Source organism: Haliotis asinina, chromosome 10 (assembly GCF_037392515.1).
Source record: "Haliotis asinina isolate JCU_RB_2024 chromosome 10, JCU_Hal_asi_v2, whole genome shotgun sequence".
NCBI lineage: Eukaryota > Metazoa > Mollusca > Gastropoda > Lepetellida > Haliotidae > Haliotis > Haliotis asinina.
The window spans coordinates 54437479-54463304 of NC_090289.1; the positions used below are offsets into that span (position 1 = coordinate 54437479).

Here is a 25826-nt window from a genome sequence, read left to right on the forward strand (position 1 = left end):
AGTGTAAATGTGGCATACAGCAGCTGTGACATCACCAAATGGTGAAGAACATTAGATGTTGCATAAACCTCTCAAACAGAGGACGTTGAAAGCCTGGCACTACACATATGCTGACATAGTCTAATACTGAAAAATGCTCAACACAGACCACTATTTAACACAGTGGCTTTTGTCTATATACTGGCTTCATAGTGTTTACCATCAGTGTACACACTGTCCAACATGACTCTGTTGACCGGGTCTTGCATCACCAGACATCAATAAATCTTCAGGTTAGGAAGTGAGAAAGGTTGAAGTCTGTTTTGGCAAAATTGTACCCATAACCTGTAATCCGGGGTCAGGTTTTAGTGGTGTGATGAACTACTACTTCAGCTACTATTTCTCTGCTGCACAGCTGTCTCAGTAGTTCACAGCTACTAACTAATATCAGCGCTAACAGGTGATAACAATTTATGTCCTACAGTTTTGGTATTAGTGGGCTAATGCTATGCTATCCTGTTGTTACCTCCCTTGAATAATGGTAGTCTTTGTCCACAGCATGGCAGCTGCAGTGCCTTGTCCTCGGCAGACTGGCACAAATACCTGTTCTGACAGTGTTGGGGGGATGTGTGTGAGAACTGATGGTGTGGCTGTGTGTGTGTGTGGCCGTCTGTGTGTGTGGGGGTGTGTGGAGTGTGGCAAGGGGACTGGATGTGTGGCTGTATAGGATATTACTGTGTGTCTCTGATGGGGAGAAAGAAAGAACAGATGTTGTGATTGTGTTATGTTGTCATTGTGTTTAGTGGGAAAGTGTTTGCTATTGAATTGTGTATTAGGATATGTGTGTTGGAGGTGTAGAGTTGTAGATGTGAGTTTTATGTGCATGTTACAGTTGTTTGTGTTGACAATGTATTAAAGATGTGTTTGGATGAGTTGTGTGGGGGTATGTGAATGTTTTTGTTGGAGATGATTGTGTTGGGAGAAGTGACTATTGGTGTGGTGTTGTTAGTGGAGTCCGGATACCCCTGGTATCTGGCAATCACAATACGATTAACATACTGGCCACAAATCTGGAGATTGTGTATGATGCATCTTCTACACATGGACATCCATGAATGTACAAGACCCATACACAAAGTTTAACTGAAAGTTTGTTACAAACATAGAACCTTGATATAACAGCCAGTAGTAATGCGCCAGTAGCACTATCATATGACAGTCATGTGACAGGCTGAATCACAGACACCAGACAGGAATCAGACATCAACCTTTCCTGTGCTGCATTCCCGCATCAGACAGCATCAACTATCACTGTTTTAGGATGCACCAATAAGGTCAAAGATATATCCTGTGTTAAAGGAAGGCCTTGGGTCTCCCTGTCTACACCATAGCACATGTCAGAGAGCTGGGAAGATTTGGGTCCTGGTGCCCCAATACAGTCAGTGTGTCCATGTATCATATGAACACAGTCCACAAGCCTGTTAGTCCTACACCCGGTTTACAGTTCTATACCTGATATAATGTTACACCTTGTGGAGTATTCCTTGATTGGCCAACTGGTGTCTAAGTCACTGAGATACCATGTCGTACAGTGGGTTAGGACTGACTTCAAAGGCATCTGAGGCCGAGCTGTGAGTCTGCATCGTGTTGCTGCTCTGACTCCCGCTATCAGACACGGTAGACTCGACCATTAACTGAGGCCCACCAGAAGCAATACTGTCCTTGGATGCTCGTTTCCTCATGAAATTGTCCAACTCATAATCTTTACCCTGAGGATGAGAGACACCATTAAAAGAGTCAGGGGAATCTGCTGCCTCTGAGTTCTCCTCACTACTCATGTAGAAGAGTTTCTGGCGCTTGCCTTTCCCGGAATGTTTGCTGGCTCCAGGCTGGTGGAAGGAGCCGGTCATGGAGCTTGTTATGGAGCCAGCTATGTCTGACTCTGGAGAAGTAACTAGTTCATCCTTGTAATAGTTGTCACTGATGCAAATTTCATCTTCATCCAGCAGGTTCTGAGAGAAGCGGAGGGTGCCATTGAGGACGTCCCTGACCTGAAGACAAAGAAAGAACATGAATCACAGTTCATCTTCAGGGCTAACACAAGGTCCACCTTTAAGTACCTTAACTGAATCACCACTAAATGATGAGTGGTAGACGTACCTGCTTGACCCCAGCCAGAGCCAGCATGACCTCATCATCTGCATCTAGATCCAGCTTCATCAGCTCACTCTGCAGGCGCTCTAGAACAGAAGGAGATTCCATACTAGCAGCTACCACACTGCAGTCATGTTCCAGGAGATGTGTACAAATAACATCACATAAAGAGGACTATAATCAACTATTTCTAAAATGTAGGTAAGGCGAAAGGGATCTTTCAGCCTACAATTCTGTCTTTGAGTCCTTGCGGTTGGAGCGTGTGGAGCTAAAAAATCCATTTTAATTCAAGAGATCTTCTTTTTTTCGGGGTTTTCTCAGAGTCCGGATTGTCTTTGAGTTGGGTGATGATTTGAAATTTTAAATCACTTTTGCCATGATGTTCCGAGTTAAAATGAAGTGCAACGGGTTTGTCGCGCTTGTGCGTGTTATCAGCGTAGTGTTCTGTTAGTCGGATTCTGAAACATCTTTTGGTTTCACCTACATATTGTTTCTTGCAACGATTGCAAGTGAGGAGGTGTACTACTACATTACGGGACTGGCAGATGTAGCTTCGTGTTTTCAAGACCTTGTTGGTGACGGAACTGCTGAAAGTGTCACTGTTGCTTAAGATTTTGCAGATTTTGCAATTCGCTTTGTCGCACATATCATCAACAAATTTGACTGTCCACTGAGTTGTGGTAGTTGTCTGGGATAGGTCAGAGTTGCTTTGACTAAGTGATCCTTAAGGGTTTTATTTTGGCGATAAGCAGCAATATGTGGTGAGGGGAAAGTGTCTAGGCAGGTGTCTGAGCCACTTAAAAGGTGCCAGCGTTTTCTGACAATGGCGTTGAGTTCCATGTTCAAGGGATTATAGTTGCTAACTAGAACCATTCTATTTTTTTTTTGTGGTTCTTTCATTGGGGAGGATAAATAGACATTTTCTATCCTTTAAGTCGGACCTGGTTTTGTTTTGTTATATATATTTCTTTGGATACCCTCACTTAAGGTAATACTTGATGAGATTGAGGCTATGTTTTTCATATTCTCTGGGGTTGAACAGATGCCTTTCAAGCGTAGGAATTGACTGAATATGTCTAGGGTGACAAGAGGTATACAACAGGTATGAGTGCGTGTCGGTGGGTTTGCAATAAAGTGTGAACTCCAGTTTGTGGATGTCTTTATTGTATGAAACCCAGGTGTCAAGTAACGCAACTTTGTTTCTTGAAAATTCAGCTGTGAATTTGCTGGTGCAATGTGCATTCTTAAGGAAGTTGAGAAATGAATGTAGGCGTGTTTGTCTTTAGGGTCCATATCATGAAAATGTCATCGATGAACCTCAGATAGAGGTGAGGTTTGTCTGGGTATTGGGCTAGAAGTTTGTTTTCTAGCTAGTTCGCCCATGAAGATGTTAGCATAAGAGGGCGCAAGTTTTGTGCCCATTGCGGTGCCCCCGATTTGGAGGTAGTGAGTGCCATTGAAGACAAAGTTGTTTTTGTGGAGGGCCGTTTTAAGTAGGTTGAGGATGCTGGTGGGGGTGATTTGCCAGTCGGGTTTGAACCGTCTGATCGCCTGGGTGACAGCCCATAGGCCGTCGCTATTGGGAATGTTGGTATAGAGGGACGTGACATCCATGGTGACCATGGGGGAGGTTAGATTCTAACCGTCTGATGAGAACACTTTGTATGAAACGCGTCACAGAGATACACTTCAGTCGATCAGGCCCAGTGTAGTCATATCATTTGCTTCTATTTCTAAAATGTGTTGAAATAAGTATACTGAGTTTGTGAGTTGACTTCCTGTTTGCATACCCAGACTGTGAGTTGTCTGTCTGTTTGCATATCAAGTTTGTGACTTGACTTCCTGTTTGTATATCCAGTTAATGTGACTTGTCAGTTGACTCACCTACGAGTACCTCAATTTGTGAGTTGGTTAACGTATGTGTATGAATTGACTTACTTATGTGTATGGGTTGACTCACCTATATGTATATCCATTGTGTGTGTTGACTTACCTATATGAATATCCAGTTTGGTTGAACAGTATCTACACATTGCAGATTTGTCATTTATCTGGCCTTGAAGTTTGGATACTTGGAGTTGGACCTCTTGCTCCTGTTTAAATAAAGACATCAGAAGAGATAAAAGGAATATTGGTATCTCACTGAAACTGAATATTACCTTTATGGCATAACACATGAACTAAGGTCAACTGAAAATTCAGTTCTCATGAGTAGCATAAGCCACAGCTTTGCTGCACAAACTATGGAATTTTGGCTGTGCTACTGGCATTCATTTCTTTGAATCTCTTTGGTGAATAATCCCCTTCAAGTCTATATCAAATAGAAGGCATGCTTTTCCTCAAAACCTAAAACAAAAGCTCCACTACATTTTCAAGAGTTGATCCATGAATGATTTTTGTTATCATGAATTCTTCATTGTCATCAAATATCAGCAAAATCATACACACTAAACCAGATATTTTGTTTGAGTCTTCTGTATCTTGTCATGGTCTTCCAGTACTCCTGCAAATCTAGAAGTGATGTGATACTGATAAATCTAGCCTTGGAAACTTACAGCTTTTGTCAGTTTTTTGGCTTTGACTTTTGTCCGTCCAGGCAGTGTTGAGTATTTTGTAGGGCTACTGTGTGTGGAGCCTTCATCTGCAGAGAAGCCCACAGGGCTGCGGGCTGCAGGCGTTGACTGGGTAGACCTGTTGATGACCTCGAGGCGAGCGAGACTGGAGGATGAGGGAGTGTGGCGGAACATCTGGTCCTCCAACTGGGACAAGCTGGCAGAAGACCCTCGCTTCACATCTGGGACCACTGGGCTCGCTATAGGGCAACACAGAGTCAATGAACAAACGGATGTTGTTTTATTCAACAGCAATCTCTGGCTACATAATGGTGGCTTGTGGATGACTAGGTCAAGGAACTAAACTATCAGTAGCAACCATCTGAATCATTGGGACTAAATGACATGCAAGTGACAGAGATTGGAACATGATCAAATTAGCTGTAACAAGCAACTGGGTGTTGGGAGCTGAGGCAGATCCTCACATTGGCCCTCACAAGGGTCTTACGGGGACCAGTAATTCCAGCAGTCAATGTAGGTCTCACAATGAACCCCAACTTCCATACAGAAACACCATGTTACACTCATTGTACTCAGTTAGGACTAACACCATGTTTGTATCTAGACCATCACCTGGGTATCTCTTGAACTGATACATGTTAAATAATTAAGAGGAGATATATCTCATCAGACAGGTGAGGTTTTGCTTATCATCCAAAATAATTCTTCATTTCATAAATAGTAACAACCACTGACCTGAGTAAACGTTACACACAGCCAGCTTCAGTGTGACATTACTCTGATTTTATGCTGCTATCATTATCAAGTCAGCAAAATATTATGAATAAGTTCAACTGTAGCCATAGCAACCAAGAGTGAGTCTGTGAGTGAGTTTAGTTTTACGCTGCACTCAGCAGTCTGTAAAACAATGAAGTCTTGACCAGACAATCCAGTGATCAACAGCACTGATCTGTGCAATTGGGAACTAATGACATGTGTCAAGCAAGTCAGCAAACCTGACCACCCAATGTCATTAGTCGCCTCTGACAACAAACAAGCATTACTCTTACAACAAGCATTATTCTTACAACAAGCATTATTCTTACAACAAGCATTATTCTTACAACAAGCATTGGTCCCCAGATAAAAAGTGGACTAAGTGATGAGGTAGGTGGTATGGACTAAGTAATGAGTTAGGTGGTATGGTGTAAGTGATGAGGTAAGTGGTATGGACTAAGTAATGAGTTAGGTGGTATGGTGTAAGTGATGAGTTGGGTGGTATGGTGTAAGTGATGAGGTAAGTGGTATGGACTAAGTGATGAGGTAGGTGGTATGGTGTAAGTGATGAGGTAAGTGGTATGGTGTAAGTGATGAGGTAAGTGGTATGGACTAAGTGATGAGGTAGATGGTATGGTATAAGTGATGAGATAGGTGGTATGGACTATGTGATTAGGTAGGTGGTATGGTATGAGTGATGAGGTAAGTGGTTTGGACTAAGTGATGAGGTAGATGGTATGGTATAAGTGATGAGATAGGTGGTATGGACTATGTGATTAGGTAGGTGGTATGGTATGAGTGATGAGGTAAGTGGTTTGGACTAAGTGATGAGGTAGATGGTATGGTACAAGTGATGAGGTAGGTGGTATGGTACAAGTGATGAGGTGTGGGCATGTGGTGTGAGTGATGAGGTAGGTGGTATGGTACAAATGATGAGGTAGGAGGTATGGCATAAGTGATGATGTATGGGAGGTGGTCATATCGATAGAGTGTGTCATTCACGTGTCAAGGTAGGTATTAGGCTTGTGTCAGGGGTTTTTGACGATATAAAACAAGATTATATATCTAATATCAAGTTGTATTTTACTAACCTTGATTGGTACAAGATACATTCATCTATTTCACATTAAAATATTTCATGTTTCCAACAAAATTAGCATTGAGGACATTCCATCGGCAAAACTGTTTCTGCTCACCACATACAGGGATTTTTCAACGATGAGCCATACTTTTCACTCTACTGAGAGAGAGTGTTTTGATCACATGACTACCTCTTTACTATTGTCTGCCACTAGCAGATGTGTCAAGTTACTGAACTTTCGCTTGCTGTTTTTTGTTATATAGGCAACTGATTTCGCAAATGGGGTGGTACTAACGATCATGGGCAAATAATATTGATGTTTGTTTTCTTTTTATATTATTTAACTTCCGGATTCTCATTGTTCATAAAACTTCTCGCAACAGCGACTAGGCATCCACCCTACTGATAGAATTGCTTGTGCACTCCGGTCGTACACATACCTGATATAGTGTAAGCAATATTATCGTTGAACTCACCAAAATGTTAACTTCAGCTGGCTTTGGGATATGGTTTAGGTGATGATGGGGGTTGTGTTCAAGGTTGATGACAAATTACAAACTCATCCACTACTATGAACCATGACCCAAAGCCCTTGCCCAACATGTTTGGTTGTTAACTATTCACCATAAGACAAAATGTGAATGCCTTAAGATATTTTATTCGAAAACAAAATGAATTGGCCACAAGCTATCCAACTTAGGATCCCAAAATGAAGATCCACTGTCAAGAAAACTGATGATTACCATGGTAACAGTCCCAACAAATGGGGAGCCAGAATGACAGGACAGTCGGTGAGTAGTCTCAACACCCAGGGGAAAGTGAATAACAATATTCAACACCACAACACCCCCTGTAGGAAGTATAAGCAAACGAGGAAATACTGGTGAACTTACTGGTCCCATAACACCACACAGGGTATATATCTCGGACACTGAGAGACAGTGGGTAACATCGAGACATGGGGCCATCGTGTACAGCTGTTGGTATCACAGTTACACATGCAGTTAATGAGTTATGAGTTAGTGATGTAACATGCACAATTAGCTTTACAGTGTTTGGTTTACTATAAGACACATCAAGATTAAGTTGGTACAGTATGTCAGCAAGCATAACATCACAGTTGCCATTAGGAATAAGAAAACAAAGAATGGCCAAGTGCAAGGCAAGGCAAGCCAGCAATATTATGTGTGAGAAACATCTGTGAGGAGTGAGAGAGGAAGAGATAAGACATTGGCATAATGGATGGGACAAGAGGACATGCTGCAGCTACATTAGCATCTTCCCTTGTCAATAGTGTTAACTCAGCTTCTTCCCTCGTCAAAAGTGTTAACTCAGCATCTTCCCTTGACAAAAGTGTTAACTCAGCTTCTTCCCTCGTCAAAAGTGTTAACTCAGCACCTTCCCTTGTCTAAAGTGTTAACTCGGCTTCTGCCCTCGTCAAAAGTGTTAACTCAGCATCTTCCCTTGTCAAAAGTGTTAATTCAGCACCTTCCCTTCTCAAAAGTGTTAACTCAGCTTCTTCCCTCGTCAAAAGTGTTAACTCAGCTTCTTCCCTCGTCAAAAGTGTTAACTCAGCTTGTTCCCTTGTCAATAGTGTTAACTCAGCTTCTTCCCTTGACAAAAGTGTTAACTCAGCACCTTCCCTTGTCAAAAGTGTTAACTCAGCATCTTCCCTTGTCAAAAGTGCTAACTCAGCACCTTCCCTTGTCTAAAGTGTTAACTCAGCTTCTTCCCTCGTCAAAAGTGTTAACTCAGCTTCTTCCTTTGTCAAAAGTGTTAACTCAGCATCTTCCCTTGTCTAAAGTGTTAACTCGGCTTCTGCCCTCGTCAAAAGTGTTAACTCAGCATCTTCCCTTGTCAAAAGTGTTAACTCAGCACCTTCCCTTCTCAAAAGTGTTAACTCAGCTTCTTCCCTCGTCAAAAGTGTTAACTCAGCTTCTTCCCTCGTCAAAAGTGTTAACTCAGCTTCTTCCCTTGTCAATAGTGTTAACTCAGCTTCTTCCCTTGTCAATAGTGTTAACTCAGCACCTTCCCTTCTCAAAAGTGTTAACTCAGCTTCTTCCCTCGTCAAAAGTGTTAACTCAGCTTCTTCCCTCGTCAAAAGTGTTAACTCAGCTTCTTCCCTTGTCAATAGTGTTAACTCAGCTTCTTCCCTTGTCAATAGTGTTAACTCAACTTCTTCCCTTGCTAAACTTGGCTTGTATAATTCATGTGACCAAGGTGTCGGCTGATATCCACATGCACTGGGCGTATGCAAGGCATTGAATGTGAATGTTTGTCAGTTAGCTAGAACAGACTGACACAGCTGATGGACTGGTACATGTGGACACAGGACCAAGATATGAGAGATTTATGTTTAAAGAAATGATTACATGCACAGAAGAAGATAAGCGATGACAGACAAGAAATATGCAAAGAAACAATCAAATAAATATTATCAGAATGCCTTAAAGATCATTATGAAAATATTGAAATTTATAGGTATACATATTCAGTGTTTATTTCAGAAACTGGAAATAACCTTTCCATGAACTGAGAACATTTGTTGAAACAAAGGGACACATAAATAGTTGTGAAATAGAGACACAAAACTTTGCTACAGTTTTATTCTCCAGCATCTCTTTATGTCTTCACATAATGTGACTTTTTCACTTTTCCAAGTTTACTTATTCACTTTTATAAGACAGTTAAAACTTTCAGTACATACTGAACACTTACCCTTTCTCCAGTTCTTTCAACAACTGTAAACTCAACACTGTTCTTCAGTTGCACTTTCGCAAGTTTGGATCATAGTTTAGAATACAAAGTAAATAAATTTGGCTGATTTGTCTGCTTTCTTTTCATGCCTGACAAATGGGACACAGGGTCACAAGACCATACAGTGAAAGCTGAAATCTGACATAGACTAATGCTGCAACTCTCTCCCCAAAATGTTTATACTATCCAATCAAAACACTGTTCAGTGGGAACTCATTGCAGTGTACATTATTACTAACATGAACAGAGGACTCTTGCGGCTTTGAAAAATGCTTGCAGTATGCCAGTCTCAGAAATGTGCTTACTTACAATTCTGACGATGAAACTTAGTACTGAATAGTGACCATAGTAAAAGTAATGCTCAAGAATGTATTTTAGTTCTGGAATATGTTATTTTGTATCCTACTGGTCCCTTGAAATTTTTTGTATTTCTGTGTTAATCTGAAATCTGAATGAGGCTGTGATATGAAAAAAACACACTGTATATTAATAACACAAATGCTCAACAGCCTAAATAAACAAGCAGGTTTATAGCTTTGTCATACTAATATGAAGAACCAGAAGTGTAGGACACTGGGTAGGGATTCACAGGACTCCACAACACCAAGTGCAGGACACGGAGCTGAGTATCTACAACAGAGGCAGGGCATAGAGAATGCCACCAGTGTATGCAGGTCTGCCTCCATATGTAGACACAAGGCTGGTGTCCTGCACCCAACAAGACAATGTACCTGGTGAGATGTCAGTCTGCAGGTTCATGGGCTCACTGGAAGATTTGGGCAAGTTCTTGCTAGAGAAGGCAAGTGTTCGGGGTCGGTTAAACTTGCGAGAGAAGGAGGAGAAGCCTCCGTATCCATGTCCGTGGCGTTTGTTAGTTTGGTTAGCTGCAGACAGAGCGAGAGGAGAGGTTAGACAGGTGTGCATGGATGAGCTTATTAACAACTTGGATCACAGGGGGTCAGTCAAGCACACAGGACCTAGGAGGTGTGGACCCACTTGCACAGAACCATCTTAACACTGCAATGACTGTAAATGATATAAAACATACATGTACAATTGTCACTATATACTTACAACTCCTGTAGCTCCAACACCTGTGTTAAAACAATCCTACAACTGTTGTACCTCTAGGACTGTTGTAATTCCTATATATTAACACATACTTAAAAGATATACCACGGCCATAGAAATTCTGTAAATGCTATATTTTAACAGACTTACAATTGTTACTCAATACTTACAAATCCTACTGGTCCAAGAATAACACCTATATATCTTATACAGAGTTACTACAGGTACTCTAGGTAGTAGCGACACCTATGTATTACCAGACTTGTAATTGTCTGACTTGAGAAATTACTAAACATAAACTTACACTAGTCTCTGCAAGTGAGTCCAGTCAATAGAAGTATTATTGAAGCAGAATATAAACTGTGAGCTCCACTGTGGCACCGTTCTTGTCACAGATAATATACAACTGACAGGCCCAGCAGAGCCAGGAGAGTAACAGGCAGCAAGAGAAGCAGGCTTCTTGTACACATGGAGATAACCACGTCTCTACTTCCTTCAGAAGACAGTTATGATGAGACCAGCAATGACTTGATAGACTGTTGGTCAGACCGAGCATGACACAGTTCAAGGATGCTACTTACATCTGCTCCTCCCTTTGACAACGGTAGTGTTGACATTCTGGTAAGTATAGTTGGGTGGCCGTGGATATTGCTGCAACAGACCCATCTCTCTCTCAAATCTTTGTGGGGCATTTAGAAGTGGAAAGCATAAGAAAAGACACATTTATGGATGTCAACTTCTATATTGTGAATAACACGTTTTGGAGTGTATGTTTGTCCCTTCATTTGGGTTCTCACCTGATGAAGGAGCAAGCATACGCTCCGAAATGTTGTGTTATCCACAATAAAGAAGTTGACATCCATAAATCTGGCTTTTCATAATAAGACACTTTGTTTGAATATGGAGAATGTTGTGTTTCTATGGTAGGACACCAGTAACAAGAAGGCATCAACATAGATTAAAGATAGCTTGGGCTTTTTTAGTGAGGAAATATACTTTATTCATATATATACAAAGATCAACTGAGTTCAAAAATGAGTTCTTGGGGTCTTAAGGATTTGGGGTTCCTTGGATCAGGGGCCTTTCAAGGAGGTCTATTTTGGGTTCTAGTGAGTGAGTGATTGTAGTTTTTGCCGCACTCAGCAATATTCCACCTATATGGCGGTGGTCTGTAAATAATCGAGTCTGGACCAGACAATCCAGTGATCAACAACCGTGCAACTGGGAACCGATGGCATGCGTCAACCAAGTCAGCAAGCCTGACCACCTGATCACGTTAGTATTTTTGGGTTCTAAGTACAGAGGGGCCTTTCAATGATGTGGTACTTACATTTGGTTCCCGGAGATACAGGGCCTTCTCAATGAAGTAGTGAACATCTCCTACAGGTACATACTTCATGAGGCAGCTGAGGCTGGCTGCATAGTCACTGGTCAATACTGGAACCGACAAGTCAAGAAACTTCACTGATGGCGACTGATGGCGACCTGTTGCATTTATATCTTAAAAGCTGTCAGTTTATATTTTCTGCTCCATATGCACCTTGAAGCTGTGTATTAAGACTTGTAAGTATTGATCAAATAAACTACATGTATGGTCGCAGATAAATCCTGGCGAGAGTGACAGCATGTTGTCACCTTACACAATCTATAGAGTGCACTCCTTATTCAGAATTCTGGCATAGTCTCAGAGGTAGGTTGACATTCAAAGCAATCAAACACAAACCATCTTAAATCTGAAGGATGTTCCTAATGAGGTATACTCACACAAATCTCTAATATAGAGCAGCATTGAAACAAATACATAGTCCACCAGGTCGAAGCCAATTCCATCTGCAAAGATGGCATCCCATATCACCAGGAGGTCTTGCATGGGAAACTCTCGTCCAAACAGCAGACGCACCCACCGACTGCAAAACACAGGAACAAGTGGTATGCTGTGAAACATTTCATAATCAATGAATTGTTCAATCTATGTTTCACAGGCATATCAGTACTCGGTGTCTGTACACACAACATTTCCATAATTCTATATTCACATACCATAAATCTGTGGCGCCATAATCGTACGTTCTGTATATGTAGTGTTCTACTCATTTGCCATATATCTGTCATGTCATATTCACATACCATACATGTAAAGCGGTATAATCACATCCTGTATCTGTGGCCTTCTACTCACATTTCACATCTGTGGCCTTATACTCACATGCCATATGTCCATGTTGTTATACTCACATGCCATATATCTGTGGAGCAATGTCGAGTCGCTCGAGATGCAAGTGTAGTTCTGCATCAAACTTCTTGAGTAGGTAGTCCTGAATGCGGGTTAACTTGGTCACTATCACATTGGAGGGGTTCAGGTCCTGGGGTCGGGAGAAAGGCTGAGCCACCATGTACTCTCTGCCCTGCAAAGATAACCATCAATACAGTACCGCATTCCAACATACATTCCAACACACAGCTGTAATTCCACACTTGTTGTGCTCTGTGCTCTATTTGGAAATGGTTTCCAGCAGAGTGAAAGGTTATTCATACACAGGGTGAGAGGCTATACATACACAGTGAGAGGCTATACATACACAGGGTGAGAGGCTATACATACACAGAGTGACAGGCTATACATACACAGGGTGAGAGGCTATACATACACAGGATGAGAGGTTATACATACACAGGGAGAGAGGCTATACATACACAGGGAGAGAGGCTGTACATACACAGAGTGAGACGTTGTACATCCACCGAGTGAGAGGCTATACATACACAGTGAGAGGCTATACATACACAGGGTGAAAGGCTATACATACACAGGCTGAGAGGCTATACATACACAGAGTGAGAGGCTACACATACACAGAGTGGGAGGCTATACATACACAGGGTGAGAGGCTATACAAACACAGGGTGAAAGGCTATACATACACAGGATGAGAGGCTATACATACACAGAGTGTGAGGCAAAACATACACTGAGTGGGAGGCTATACATACACAGGGTGAGAGGCTATACAAACACAGGGTGAAGGCTATACATACTCTGGGTGAGAGGCTATACATACACAGGGCGAGAGGCTATACATACACAGGGCGAGTAATACAGAATCCATCCCTTTATGATATAACCTTTAAGATCTACCAGAAGTAGAGCTGTGTATCATGGCCTAAGTGGTGAGAGGCTAGCATTCCCCACCTATGCAGTACCAGGCTTGTATTTCCCACATGTACAGTGAGAGGCTAGTACTACCCACCTATGCAGAAAGAGGCTTGTATTCCCCACATGTACAGTGAGAGGCTAGCATTCCCCACCTATGCAGTACCAGGCTTGTATTTAACACATGTACAGTGAGAGGCTAGTACTACCCACCTATGCAGAAAGAGGCTTGTATTCCCCACATGTACAGTGAGAGGCTAGTATCACCCACCTATGCAGTAAGAGGCTTGTATTTCCCACATGTACAGTGAGAGGCTAGTACTACCCACCTATGCAGAAAGAGGCTTGTATTCCCCACATGTACAGTGAGAGGCTAGTATCACCCACCTATGCAGTAAGAGGCTAGTATTCCCCACATGTACAGTGACAGGCTAGTATTACCCACTTATGCAGTGAGAGGCTAGTATTCCCCACATGTACAGTGAGAGGCTAGTATTCCCCACATGTACAGTGACAGGCTAGTATTACCCACTTATGCAGTGAGAGGCTAGTATTCCCCACATGTACAGTGAGAGGCTAGGATTACCCACCTATACAGTAAGAGGCTTGTATTCCCCACATGTACAGTGAGAGGCTAGTATCACCCACCTATACAGTAAGAGGCTTGTATTCCCCACATGAACAGTGAGAGGCTAGTATCACCCACCTATACAGTAAGAGGCTTGTATTCCCCACATGTACAGTGAGAGGCTAGCATTCCCCACCTATGCAGTACCAGGCTTGTATTCCCCACATGTACAGTGAGAGGCTAGTACTACCCACCTATGCAGAAAGAGGCTTGTATTCCCCACATGTACAGTGAGAGGCTAGTATCACCCACCTATGCAGTAAGAGGCTAGTATTCCCCACATGTACAGTGACAGGCTAGTATTACCCACTTATGCAGTGAGAGGCTAGTATTCCCCACATGTACAGTGAGAGGCTAGTATTCCCCACATGTACAGTGACAGGCTAGTATTACCCACTTATGCAGTGAGAGGCTAGTATTCCCCACATGTACAGTCAGAGGCTAGTATTACCCACCTATGCAGTAAGAGGCTTGTATTCCCCACATGTACAGTGAGAGGCTAGTATTACCCACCTATACAGTAAAAGGCTTGTATTCCCCACATGTACAGTGAGAGGCTAGTATCACCCACCTATACAGTAAGAGGCTTGTATTCCCCACATGTACAGTGAGAGGCTAGGATTACCCACCTATGCAGAAAGAGGCTTGTATTCCCCACATGTACAGTGACAGGCTAGTATTACCCACCTATGCAGTGAAAGGCTAGTATTCCCCACATGTACATTGAGAGGCTAGTATTACAGACCTATGCAGTGAGAGGCTTGTATTCCCCACATGTACAGTGAGAGGCTAGTATCACCCACCTATGCAGTAAGAGGCTAGTATTCCCCACATGTACAGTGAGAGGCTAGTATTACCCACTTATGCAGTGAGAGGCTAGTATTCCCCACATGTACAGTGAGAGGCTAGTATTCCCCACATGTACAATGAGAGGCTAGTTTTACCCACCTATACAGTAAGAGGCTTGTATTCCCCACATGTACAGTGAGAGGCTAGTATTCCCCACCTATGCAGTGAAAGGCTAGTATTCCCCACATGTACATTGAGAGGCTAGTATTACCCACCTATGCAGTAAGAGGCTTGTATTCCCCACATGTACAGTGACAGGCTAGTATTCCCCACCTATGCAGTGAAAGGCTAGTATTCCCCACATGTACAGTGACAGGCTAGTATCACCCACTTATGCAGTAAGAGGCTTGTATTCCCCACATGTACAGTGACAGGCTAGTATTCCCCACCTATGCAGTGAAAGGCTAGTATTCCCCACATGTACAGTGAGAGGCTAGTATTACCCACTTATGCAGTACGAGGCTAGTATTCCCCACATGTACAGTGACAGGCTAGTATTACCCACTTATGCAGTAAGAGGCTAGTATTCCCCACATGTACAGTGACAGGCTAGTATTCCCCACCTATGCAGTGAAAGGCTAGTATTCCCCACATGTACAGTGACAGGCTAGTATTACCCACTTATGCAGTAAGAGGCTTGTATTCCCCACATGTACAGTGACAGGCTAGTATTCCCCACCTATGCAGTGAAAGGCTAGTATTCCCCACATGTACAGTGAGAGGCTAGTATCACCCACCTATGCAGTAAGAGGCTAGTATTCCCCACATGTACAGTGACAGGCTAGTATTACCCACTTATGCAGTGAAAGGCTAGTATTCCCCACATGTACAGTGAGAGGCTAGTATCACCCACCTATGCAGTAAGAGGATAGTATTCCCCACATGTACAGTGACAGGCTAGTATTACCCACTTATGCAGTGAGAGGCTTGTATTCCCCACATGTACAGTGACAGGCTAGTATTCCCCACCTATGCAGTGAAAGGCTAGTATTCCCCACATGTACAGTGAGAGGCTAATATTCCCCACATGTACAGTGAGAGGCTAGTATTACCCACCTATGCAGTAAGAGGCTTGTATTCCCCACATGTACAGTAAGAGGCTAGTATTCCCCACCTATGCAGTGAGAGGCTAGTATTCCCCACCTATGCAGTAAGAGGCTTGTATTCCCCACATGTACAGTGACAGGCTAGTATTCCCCACCTATGCAGAAAGAGGCTAGTATTCCCCACCTATACCTTGAAAGGGTAGTATTACCCACCTTTGTTGTACTTTCCTTTGTTGTGTACCAGGGCTCCACAGTCTCCATGATCTGACAGAACATTGCACTGCAACACACAAGTCAGTAACTTCACACAACACTCAGTCACTGATGCATAAAGTCTTATTCCAAGTATGGAGGTGTACGCTGCCACACAATCACTCCAGCTATATGGCAGCTGTTTACCTGTATCCCCAGTATGCTGTTACACCCCTGATATTGAGGACAGTTCATTATCATCACTTGCTACAAACCCTATCTATCTGATTGGCAGGTGCAGATGTACTACTTCCTGTAATTTCAAGTAGCATGCAGAGGGTGTGAGCACAATTTAGATCTAATAGTTCCCACAAGTATTCACAGAAGTGAATTTCTCAACATTTACTTCTTTTCCATCATGTGTCTAATAGACATGTTTGTGTACTCACTATGCATCATGTTCCAGATGGGTGGGGCTCATGATCTCCTTGACGATATCTCTGGAAGTAAATGCAGACAAGATGACAATGAGATGCCACAGCCTACATCAATATAGCCACTGTGCCCGGATGTGAAGATGACATATGTGGTAATCTATCAGGGCTCACAAGCAAATGAGTATAAAAACACTTGAATACATGGGATGGAAAGATATGGCAGGATGTTTTAAGAAACTTTCGAGCAACAGTAGCTGTGAATATCTGGATTAGAATTGGTCATCGATAATCCATCCTTGTCATAAGGAGCAACTAATGGGATCAAAAAGTCAGGCTTCCTGACTTGGTTTACATGTCATCATATCTCAATTGCGTTGATCGATGTTCACGCTGTTGATCACAGGATTGTCTGGTCCAGACTTGATTATTTACAGACCACCGCCATAAAGCTGAAATATTGCTGCATGTGGTGTAAATCAACACACCAAACCAAACCAGAATAACAGACACAATCTCTCTTCAGCTGACTAATAAATAATAGCATTACTCATGAACAGTATTTCAAACAGCATTTGAAGAAGAAGCAACTTTAATAAGTTGAATGTGATAACTAAGTAAAGACAATTCACAAGTTAAAGCAAGGGTGAAACTATAATCGGTATATTGTGATTCTATAGAGCTCAAAATGCAACTAGAAACTGAATCCCAAGCAAGCTTTTCCTTCAAAGAAGACACAATGCATGGTTAAGTTCTTAATATATTACAGGAACACAAATTGTGTCTACTTTGTCATCTGTCAACTTTTAAGAAAACACATTATTCTGATATAAAAATGTTAAGAAAAATATAACTGATTATGGATTTCTTACATGATACATGTAAAAGGAAAGACGATAGATATGCACCAATATATTAGACATATTTCATACTTCACAATCCAATTCTGGTCCTACAGGGCATTACAACTTGTGACTGACTAAAAGGATCTGGTATGCTGACATGGTTGACACATGTCATCATATCCCAAATTTTAGATTGATGCTCTTGCTGTTGATGACTGGATTGTCTGGTTCAGACTTGATTGTTTACAGACTGCTGCAACTTAGCTGGAATACTACTGAGTGCAGCAAAAAACTAAACTCACTCACTCATGACTAAGCCAAGGTTTACATAGCCATGACATGTCAGGTCTTCCAGCACATGATATAAGCCAGGTCTTCCAGCACATGACATATACCAGGTCTTCCAGCACATGACATAAACCAGGTCCTCTTGGACATGACATAAGCAATGTCTTCCAGGACATGTCAGGTCTTGCAGGACATGACATAAGCCAGGTCTACAAGCACATGACATAAGCCAGGTCTTCTAGGACATGACATAAGCCAGGTCTTCAAGCACATGACATAAGCCAGGTCTTCCACCAGACATAACCTAGGTTCTCTAGGACATCACAGAAGTCCTCCAGGGATTTCTTAGTGTCGCTGTTTCAGCATGGTATGAAATCTGTGTTCCTAGAGAACAGACATGATTATCATCAGTCTCTTATGTCTTGACAAGTGTCCCAATCTGTAACACCTTGACATAATGTTATACAACATTATAAAATGTTGCCACGTTGTCTGTAGTGTCTGGGTATATGTTCATGCACTGCCTTGCTATTGTTATAAGCTGGTCATCTGGGACCTTCAAGATGCACAAGCAATGCTACCCACATGCTCAAGGTGCAGGCACATGTTGCTTATACTGTCAAATCCTGTTGCTCATTAATCATATTTTTACTAGTGGAAATGGCTAACCAAAATCAGAGGGACAATGTGTGCCCATGATTCACTGTCCTGAAAATGTCTTTGAGTTAACTACCCTTACAGTGACCTTGAACATCCTGGTCTCTCTCCTGACCCCTGGTTCATGTGTCTGCTCACATAAACATTTACTACTCCCTACTTTGTCATACATCTGTATTCCCTCATCTGGAACATCAGTAGGTGGACCTTTCTGATATACCTCAGGCTAAGGATGTCAGTCAATGCACTGACAAACATATAAGTAAAAACAGCATATCATGAGAGAAATCCCAGCATGCAACAGTGTGTAGAGTTAGGACCCAGCCTACTGAATGAGATTAAGCAGTATTGAGAGTGTTGTGGGCTGACCTGTGGGTGCTGTGGAGGTAGCTGAAATCAAGTATCTCTCAATGCATGGTGTGCTTCATAACATACAGACCTCAACTTCCACTTACTCAAAGTCACTGCTTCAACAGTTCTCACACATGGAGTCAGTGCTTACATACAAGATCTCTCAGATATACATTGATATACCCTACAAGCTTGGCCTTTCCAATACACACCTACACTGCTTACATGCCTAGTCTTTCATATATGCATTTACATTGCTTACATGCCTGTCGTTTCAAATACACACCTACATTGCTTACACACCTGGCCTTTCATATACAGTCACTGCTTTCATACCTGATCTTTCAAATGCAGCACCAACATTGCTTACATGCCTAGTCTTTCAAATACACATTGACATTGCTTACATACCTGGCCTTTTATATACACACCAACACTGCTTACATGCCTGGTCTTTCAAATACACACCAACACTACTTACATACCTGCCCTTTCATATACACTAACACTGCCTACACACCTGGCCTTATAAATACACATTCACTGCTTACATACTTGCCCTTTCATATAGACAGATATTGCATACATACTTGGGCAAATACCTACGCTTCACAATAAACTTGGAGCTAGTGTCCATCCTTCAGTCATAGGGTGGTTGCCTACTCTAGTGATTAAAACATTCGAGTCAATTTCAGGTGTTGTCTACCATGAAGTTGCTGAATTACTTCTAAAAGGCTAAAAGGGGGAAAAACACACACTGACTTACCAACTCACTGACTAACTGTGAGAGTCAATCTGTGACACTGAGATTGCTAGATGTATGTACTTACTGGAGGGTCTCGATCTCTGACGCATGTAGGAACGCTTGATGATCACAGTGCAGAACAAAGATCAATGGAGCCAACAACTCATGCATCCCCTGAAGAAGACAACAATGGCAAGGTTACACATTTGAACCACAGAAGAAACATGAATACTACTTATACAACCTTCTGTGAAAAGGAAGCTTCTAACAGACCATAGAAGGGATCAGGGCTCTGTTAAGATAATTTAGGAAACTTCTACTGAAAGGAGATCCACATAGTCACATGGATGGTAACTTCTACATGTCAGGCAAGTCGAAATAGGGTTTAACAATGTGTTCAAAACTACTACACTTAGATAGAGGATATATACAGGATTATCCAATCAGACAAAGCATGCTGAATGCAGTCCATCCAACCACCAACCTTCTGCTCTCCGCCAGACACCTCACGACCACGGCAGTGATCACATGTACATCTACTACTGGTAACAATGACTACTGGGAATGCAAATGATTCTGGCATCTTCTATATAATGTATTGTGCCATTTTTGTAAAATTACTCTCTCATGGGTTGTATTTGAATTACTGGACCTTACATCAAAACATATGATATGACCATATATCTTAACACAGCACCCAGCATCAGTTAAGAGATTCTGATGTGGATTCTGATGAATACACAGTATACATGCCAGATTTGTCAAATAGCAGACAAGCAGAAAAGTTTTCCATATCAATAAAGTGATCACATATGCTAGAAAGAATGTTTTGAACTGCAACTGACCTGTCTATAGCCTATTTCCTTGTGTGTGCGACTATAGCAAAACAACACATTCATCATCATGTCACGCAACTCTTCAGATTTGAAAAACTCAAGTTCTGGAAAACTAAAACATGAGACAGACAACATAAGAAAGGGAAATGGAAATGGAGAGAACATGTACAGGGAAGAGCTACATGACTAATGGTCAATGGATGGCATGAGGTATTTAATCAACATAAGTCATGCAAATCCACATCTACTGAAACACAAGCAGCATCAACATCAACAGCAGCAACAGCACTCTAGCTCACATGACTAATCGTGAAGAATGGGCCAACATAAGGGTAATCTGATGCACAGCCTTGTGGTTGCACATCACAGTTCTCATACACACTGGATAAAAAATAATAGGAATCCTAAATATTTTTGAGGACATTTGAACTTGTGTGCTCTGCATTAAATACATAAAAGTTTTTGCACCGACATATTCATTGCCCAGTAAGAGTCATTCGTCAGTGGCATCAGATCACATAATCTGTGCAATGTTTCATATCATAAGTATCATTTAAAGCAGTTTTGCTGTGCTTCTGACAAACTATGATGTGATTGGGAGCAGTTTTGTACCAGGTCCACAGAGAGTACAATGAAGTAAGTCATGCAAATTCTGCTTAGGCCCAAGGCCACCTACTAAGAAGGTCCCAAATCTTCACAATAAGAGTAGGTGAGCTACAGTACATCTACAACCACATGCTACCAATGTCACACATGCTAAACTCGTGGACACACTGAAGTAAAAGAGAGCTGTGAAAAAAGAGAATTGAAAAAGTTACTTGCAACAACATCAGCACCACACTTTTTGCATATACATTGATAATCTTTGTCTTTGACACAAGGTGACTCACTTTGTCTGCTTAGGTTGAACAGACATGTTCCCTCTCCACGTAAACAGAGCTTAATCTAGGTCACATTACAGAAGCTGTGTGTGTCACAAGTCACCCCAATCACTTCTATAGTAAGTAGACTCATTAGACTTGAGACTGTCCTGGAAGCCCAACCAAACCATCAGCCCTAACCCAAAGAACTTCCTTTTGGTGGAAGGGTGCCATATGGCCTGGCAAGACCACTACTGACAAAACCATTTCCCTTATTATCCCACTGAACTTACACTCCGTGTTACTTGTATCAGATACATATGGATCTACTTGGGCCACTTCAGCCACCTGATGTCAAAGACAGAGCACTACTATGATGCAGATGCAACACAGTACATTGTACCTGGCGATACGACAGTTCTGGGTTCACTTTTGCATAGATGAACAGAATATCCACCATTAAATTCCGCAACTGGTTTGACTGAAAAAACTCTATTTTGGGGTAGCTGAAAAAAATACAAAGATACTCATTAAGGACCAACAAAGGTAGCCTGCTGTTGAACTATTTCCTTGTGATTCTCTCAACGGGATCATGGAAGGGCTGCACAATAAACTAGTCATAGCTCCAGTATATTCCAATATACCTCTGGTGTAACGCCAACATATACTATGATACATCCAACATAACTCCAGTATATTCCAATATACCTCTGGTGTAACTCCAACATATACTATGATACATCCAACATAACTCCAGTATAGCCAATAATGTATGCAACACAACTGATATATTACGAATAGATCTTGGGACAACATAACATGTCATTGGCCACCTGGGGCACCTTTAATGTCATGAATGCAGGAAGAGCCTATCTGGCTGTAGGTCCAAAAGTAACCAATACTAAATAAGGTCCAGATACAGAGGACTGCACAGGATTCAGTACATGTACAACATGGTAACAATAGAACTGCTGTCATGAACGATCTGGTTCTGTACTTACGTTCGGATCACATCTTGTTTAATTGTTAATCTCAGTTCGTTATCCTGGAAAAATTGGTTCCACGGACTCTGAAACAGAAATACATCATCATTGGGAAGCTGACGAAAGCAATGTCAACAGGAAGAGCTGAATCTGAGGGTGATGTATAGGAGAAAACATGCCCCCAAGGTTTTGGTAGACAATGTAAAACCGGATAGGGAGGGATTTCACAACCCTGATGGTTTTACATTGTCTACCAAATTGAGGAAAAGTGTTTTCTCTAACACGTATACCGTCAATGATGGGCAATTACAATGTAGATGATCATTAAATGAAGCTACATAACAATAACTGAAGTGTGGGTAAAACCAGTTTAAAACTATAAAGTAGAGAGAGGGGTAGAACATCAGCCTACGTATATGAGATTTGTGGTTCCAGTCTCAATTCAGAAAACATTTGTATTGTAAGCTTAATCATGAACAATATTTTTCAATTGATTTCAAACACTCATGTATCATTTGAATGTTGATGTTCATAAAAAATTAGGAAAGGTAAAACCTGGGAAGTGGTCTTACTAAAGAAAAGAAAAAACTGGAAAGAGGTCTTTCTAGCGACAAGTAAAACCTGTCCCTCCAAAAACAAAAACCTAAAATGCAGTTATTCTGGGAAAACAAGAGATGACCTAATATATAGTGACAAGCACACTTTAGTTTATATCTAAATGAAAAGCTGAGCTGGAGGGTGAAATCTAGAGGAAAAGCCCTGTTTGAGGAGGGTAACTACAGGAAGGGCCCTGTTTCAAGGTGATGTCTACAGGAAGGGCCCTGTTTCAAGGTGATGTCTACAGGAAGGGCCCTGTTTCAAGAAGATGTCTACAGGAAGGGCCCTGTTTCAAGGTGATGTCTACAGGAGAGGACCCTGTTACAAGGTGATGTCTACAGGAAGCGCCCTGTTTCAAGGAGATGTCTACAGGAAGGACCCTGTTTCAAAGTGATGACAACAGGAAGGGCCCTGTTTCAAGGTGATGTCTACAGGAAGGACCCTGTTTCAAGGTGATATCTACCAGAAAGTCGCTGTCTCAAGGTGATATCTACCAGAAAGTCCCTGTCTCAAGGTGATATCTACCAGAAAGTCCCTGTCTAAAGGTGATGTCTACCAGAAAGTCCCTATTTCAAGGTGATGTCTACAGGAAGGACCCTGTTTCAAGGTGATATCTACCAGAAAGTCCCTGTTTCAAGGTGACGTCTACAGGAAGGACCCTGTCTCAAGGTGATATCTACCAGACAGTCTCTGTCTCAAGGTGATATCTCCTAGTAAGTCCCTGTCAGAGTATGACATGAATAGGAACATTACTAATAAGCTATGTACAAAACACTCTTCTCACAATAAATGTAAAGCCAGTAATATATAACCTGAACTCACTTCATCATCTTGAGACAGAGGGTTGTTGATGGCAATGTCCACACGATCAACGGCCTTTCGGGGATTCACAATCAACTGGAAAAGAGTCTTACATCATTAAGACAGTAAACACAGCAAATAGTGTGTGAGTGAGTGAGCGAGCAAGAGTGCTTTGAGTAGTCAAAATCATCAATAAAATGTTTCTGAAATGAACACGAAAGAGAACTGTTCACAATAAATTGCTCCCTGTCAGATGACAGGATGTGATCTTAGATGTTGTATAGTTTGGGGTGAAAATCATGAGAACAGGTATTGTGCTAAAGAAAGCTTCTGGAAAATCTAATGCAATTCTTTTGCAGATCTGTCCTGCCATTGGATAACCACTGACCTGTGCCCTAATTAGCTAACCACTGACCTGTGCCCCTACCGGCTAATCACTGACCAGCTATATGGTGACAGTCTGTAAATAATTACATCTGGGCCATACAATCAAGTGATTCACAGCCTGAACATTTGGGATATGATGAAGTGTCAAGCAAGCCAGTGAATGTCACCAACCTGACTCTATTGGTCACCTCTTAGGGCAAACATGAGTTCTGAGGACCAATTCTAACCTTGACCTTCAAGGATTTGTGAGCTTAACAAATTATCTATGATTGAGACAAAAAAATTTCAGAGGTTGCACTTCCTTGACAGTTGGTCTGAAAGCTGAATCAAGTTGAGATGGATTTGTCCAAAATATTCATATCCCCAAAATATTCTCTCCACTTAAAGGAAATGTATATCTCTTACAATCAGTAGTCCATTCCCACTAATGTCATAAGAACACAGAAATATAAGTTAGCAAATGTATAAAATATGAGTTCGGAAACATCAAAAGGCTAGACAATTCTTTGCTTTGCTCCTTGAACATTTGTAGGTGAAGGTCAGGTGGCTATGATGCTCCTCGTAACATGACGATGTCAAAGAATGTGTTGCAAGGGGGCGGCGTATGGGGATGTATGAGAGGGGACTGCGGATGGGGAATGGAAGATGGGGAGATGGGAATATCAACTGCAAGGGCTGATCAGAAGAAACTTACTTCCTGCTTCTCATGAATCATCTGAAAATTAGAGTCCACACATTGGTCATGCCGAGTGAAGTGCGGATGACATGTATTGTCATGTAACATATCACTGTCTCCTGTTCAAGAGGGTCCTGTGACACATGACCTCCAGTGTGTTACGTATGAAGTGATTTAAAACTTCTATGCAATGCGATCTTTAGCCTTCATGAAATGGTTGTTACAAAGGTGTAAAACCCTTTCCAAATCAACTGGTTTTGTAACCATGGTGATATTGCCTTTTTTATGTGGGGTGATTCTTGTACTTTGATGTGTGCAATATGTTCAAAAGAAGTTAAAAGAACAATTCATATTTATACACAGCTTTTCGAGGTAGTGGACACCTTAACTGGGCTTTAACTACTAGGGTTTCCTGACACCTCTTTCGTTTCAGTCATCCATTCAGATCCTAGCAGGGTGTGGTTTTCTATGCAAACTATGTATGCTGATGTGTGCAGATACAGAAACACAAAGCAACAAAAGTTTTAATGATAGTTATCATGAAGACATACATTTATGAATATGTTTGTGTTAAATACCTTGATAGTTTTTACAATCTGTTCTATAAGGTGCTAGGCAACATCATTATGCTGTGTATCCTCACTTAAGTTTCCACTTCATCCATGAAGACGTTAAGTCAGTACACAAAGGACAACAGTCAATGGATCCACAACAGTTGACACACCCCTCACCGTGTAATTATCCCCCTTGGAACTATGTTTCATTGAGGTAATTCAATTCAAAATGGTAAGTTCTTGGACAAAAATATACTGTTGAGAGTGTGTATTTTCTGTATATTTTTGTTATTAATTAAGTAATAATTATTATTGGGTCACATTTCGTTTTAATAGCTGGTCAACACTTTCAGCATTCTGGTTTTCCGGAATTTATCTTCTCCTAGTTTTCTATGTGTCTACTTCTGGGGGACTTATTCAAGGGCATTCTACAGTGTTGACGATGTTCGTTTGTGGCCGAACTTTCAGGAAATGGCTAAATATATATAAATAGGCTGGTTGCCGTGTTGCGACACGGACATTTCTGGAGTTTATATCATCTGCATCCATCAACGCCTGAATCTACATCATCCGCT

At 41.7% G+C, this 25826-nt stretch overlaps 1 protein-coding gene across 6 annotated transcripts in view; it reads right to left on the minus strand.

The window, feature by feature from the left end:
* Window positions 1-204: 204 nt before the first annotated feature.
* LOC137297976 (TBC1 domain family member 5-like) overlaps window positions 205-25826 on the minus strand; it is a 50740-nt gene continuing 25118 nt past the window's right edge. The window contains exons 7-22 of one of the 6 annotated variants that reach the window (XM_067829984.1): window positions 23656-23730; window positions 22255-22322; window positions 20403-20505; window positions 19643-19731; window positions 18831-18851; window positions 16687-16737; window positions 16259-16325; window positions 12607-12776; window positions 12136-12278; window positions 11702-11808; window positions 10953-11022; window positions 10032-10184; window positions 4689-4945; window positions 4127-4226; window positions 2140-2219; window positions 205-2030 (exon numbers count right to left, since the gene is read on the minus strand). In XM_067829984.1, coding sequence (XP_067686085.1) covers window positions 1548-2030; window positions 2140-2219; window positions 4127-4226; window positions 4689-4945; window positions 10032-10184; window positions 10953-11022; window positions 11702-11808; window positions 12136-12278; window positions 12607-12776; window positions 16259-16325; window positions 16687-16737; window positions 18831-18851; window positions 19643-19731; window positions 20403-20505; window positions 22255-22322; window positions 23656-23730 — 2037 coding nt within the window. In that variant the 3' untranslated portion in view covers window positions 205-1547. Of the gene's footprint in view, window positions 2031-2139; window positions 2220-4126; window positions 4227-4688; window positions 4946-10031; window positions 10185-10952; window positions 11023-11701; window positions 11809-12135; window positions 12279-12606; window positions 12777-16258; window positions 16326-16686; window positions 16738-18830; window positions 18852-19642; window positions 19732-20402; window positions 20506-21656; window positions 21760-22254; window positions 22323-23655; window positions 23731-25826 lie in introns of all 6 variants that reach the window. The other 5 variants (XM_067829985.1, XM_067829986.1, XM_067829988.1 and 2 more) reach the window with 5 other exon arrangements.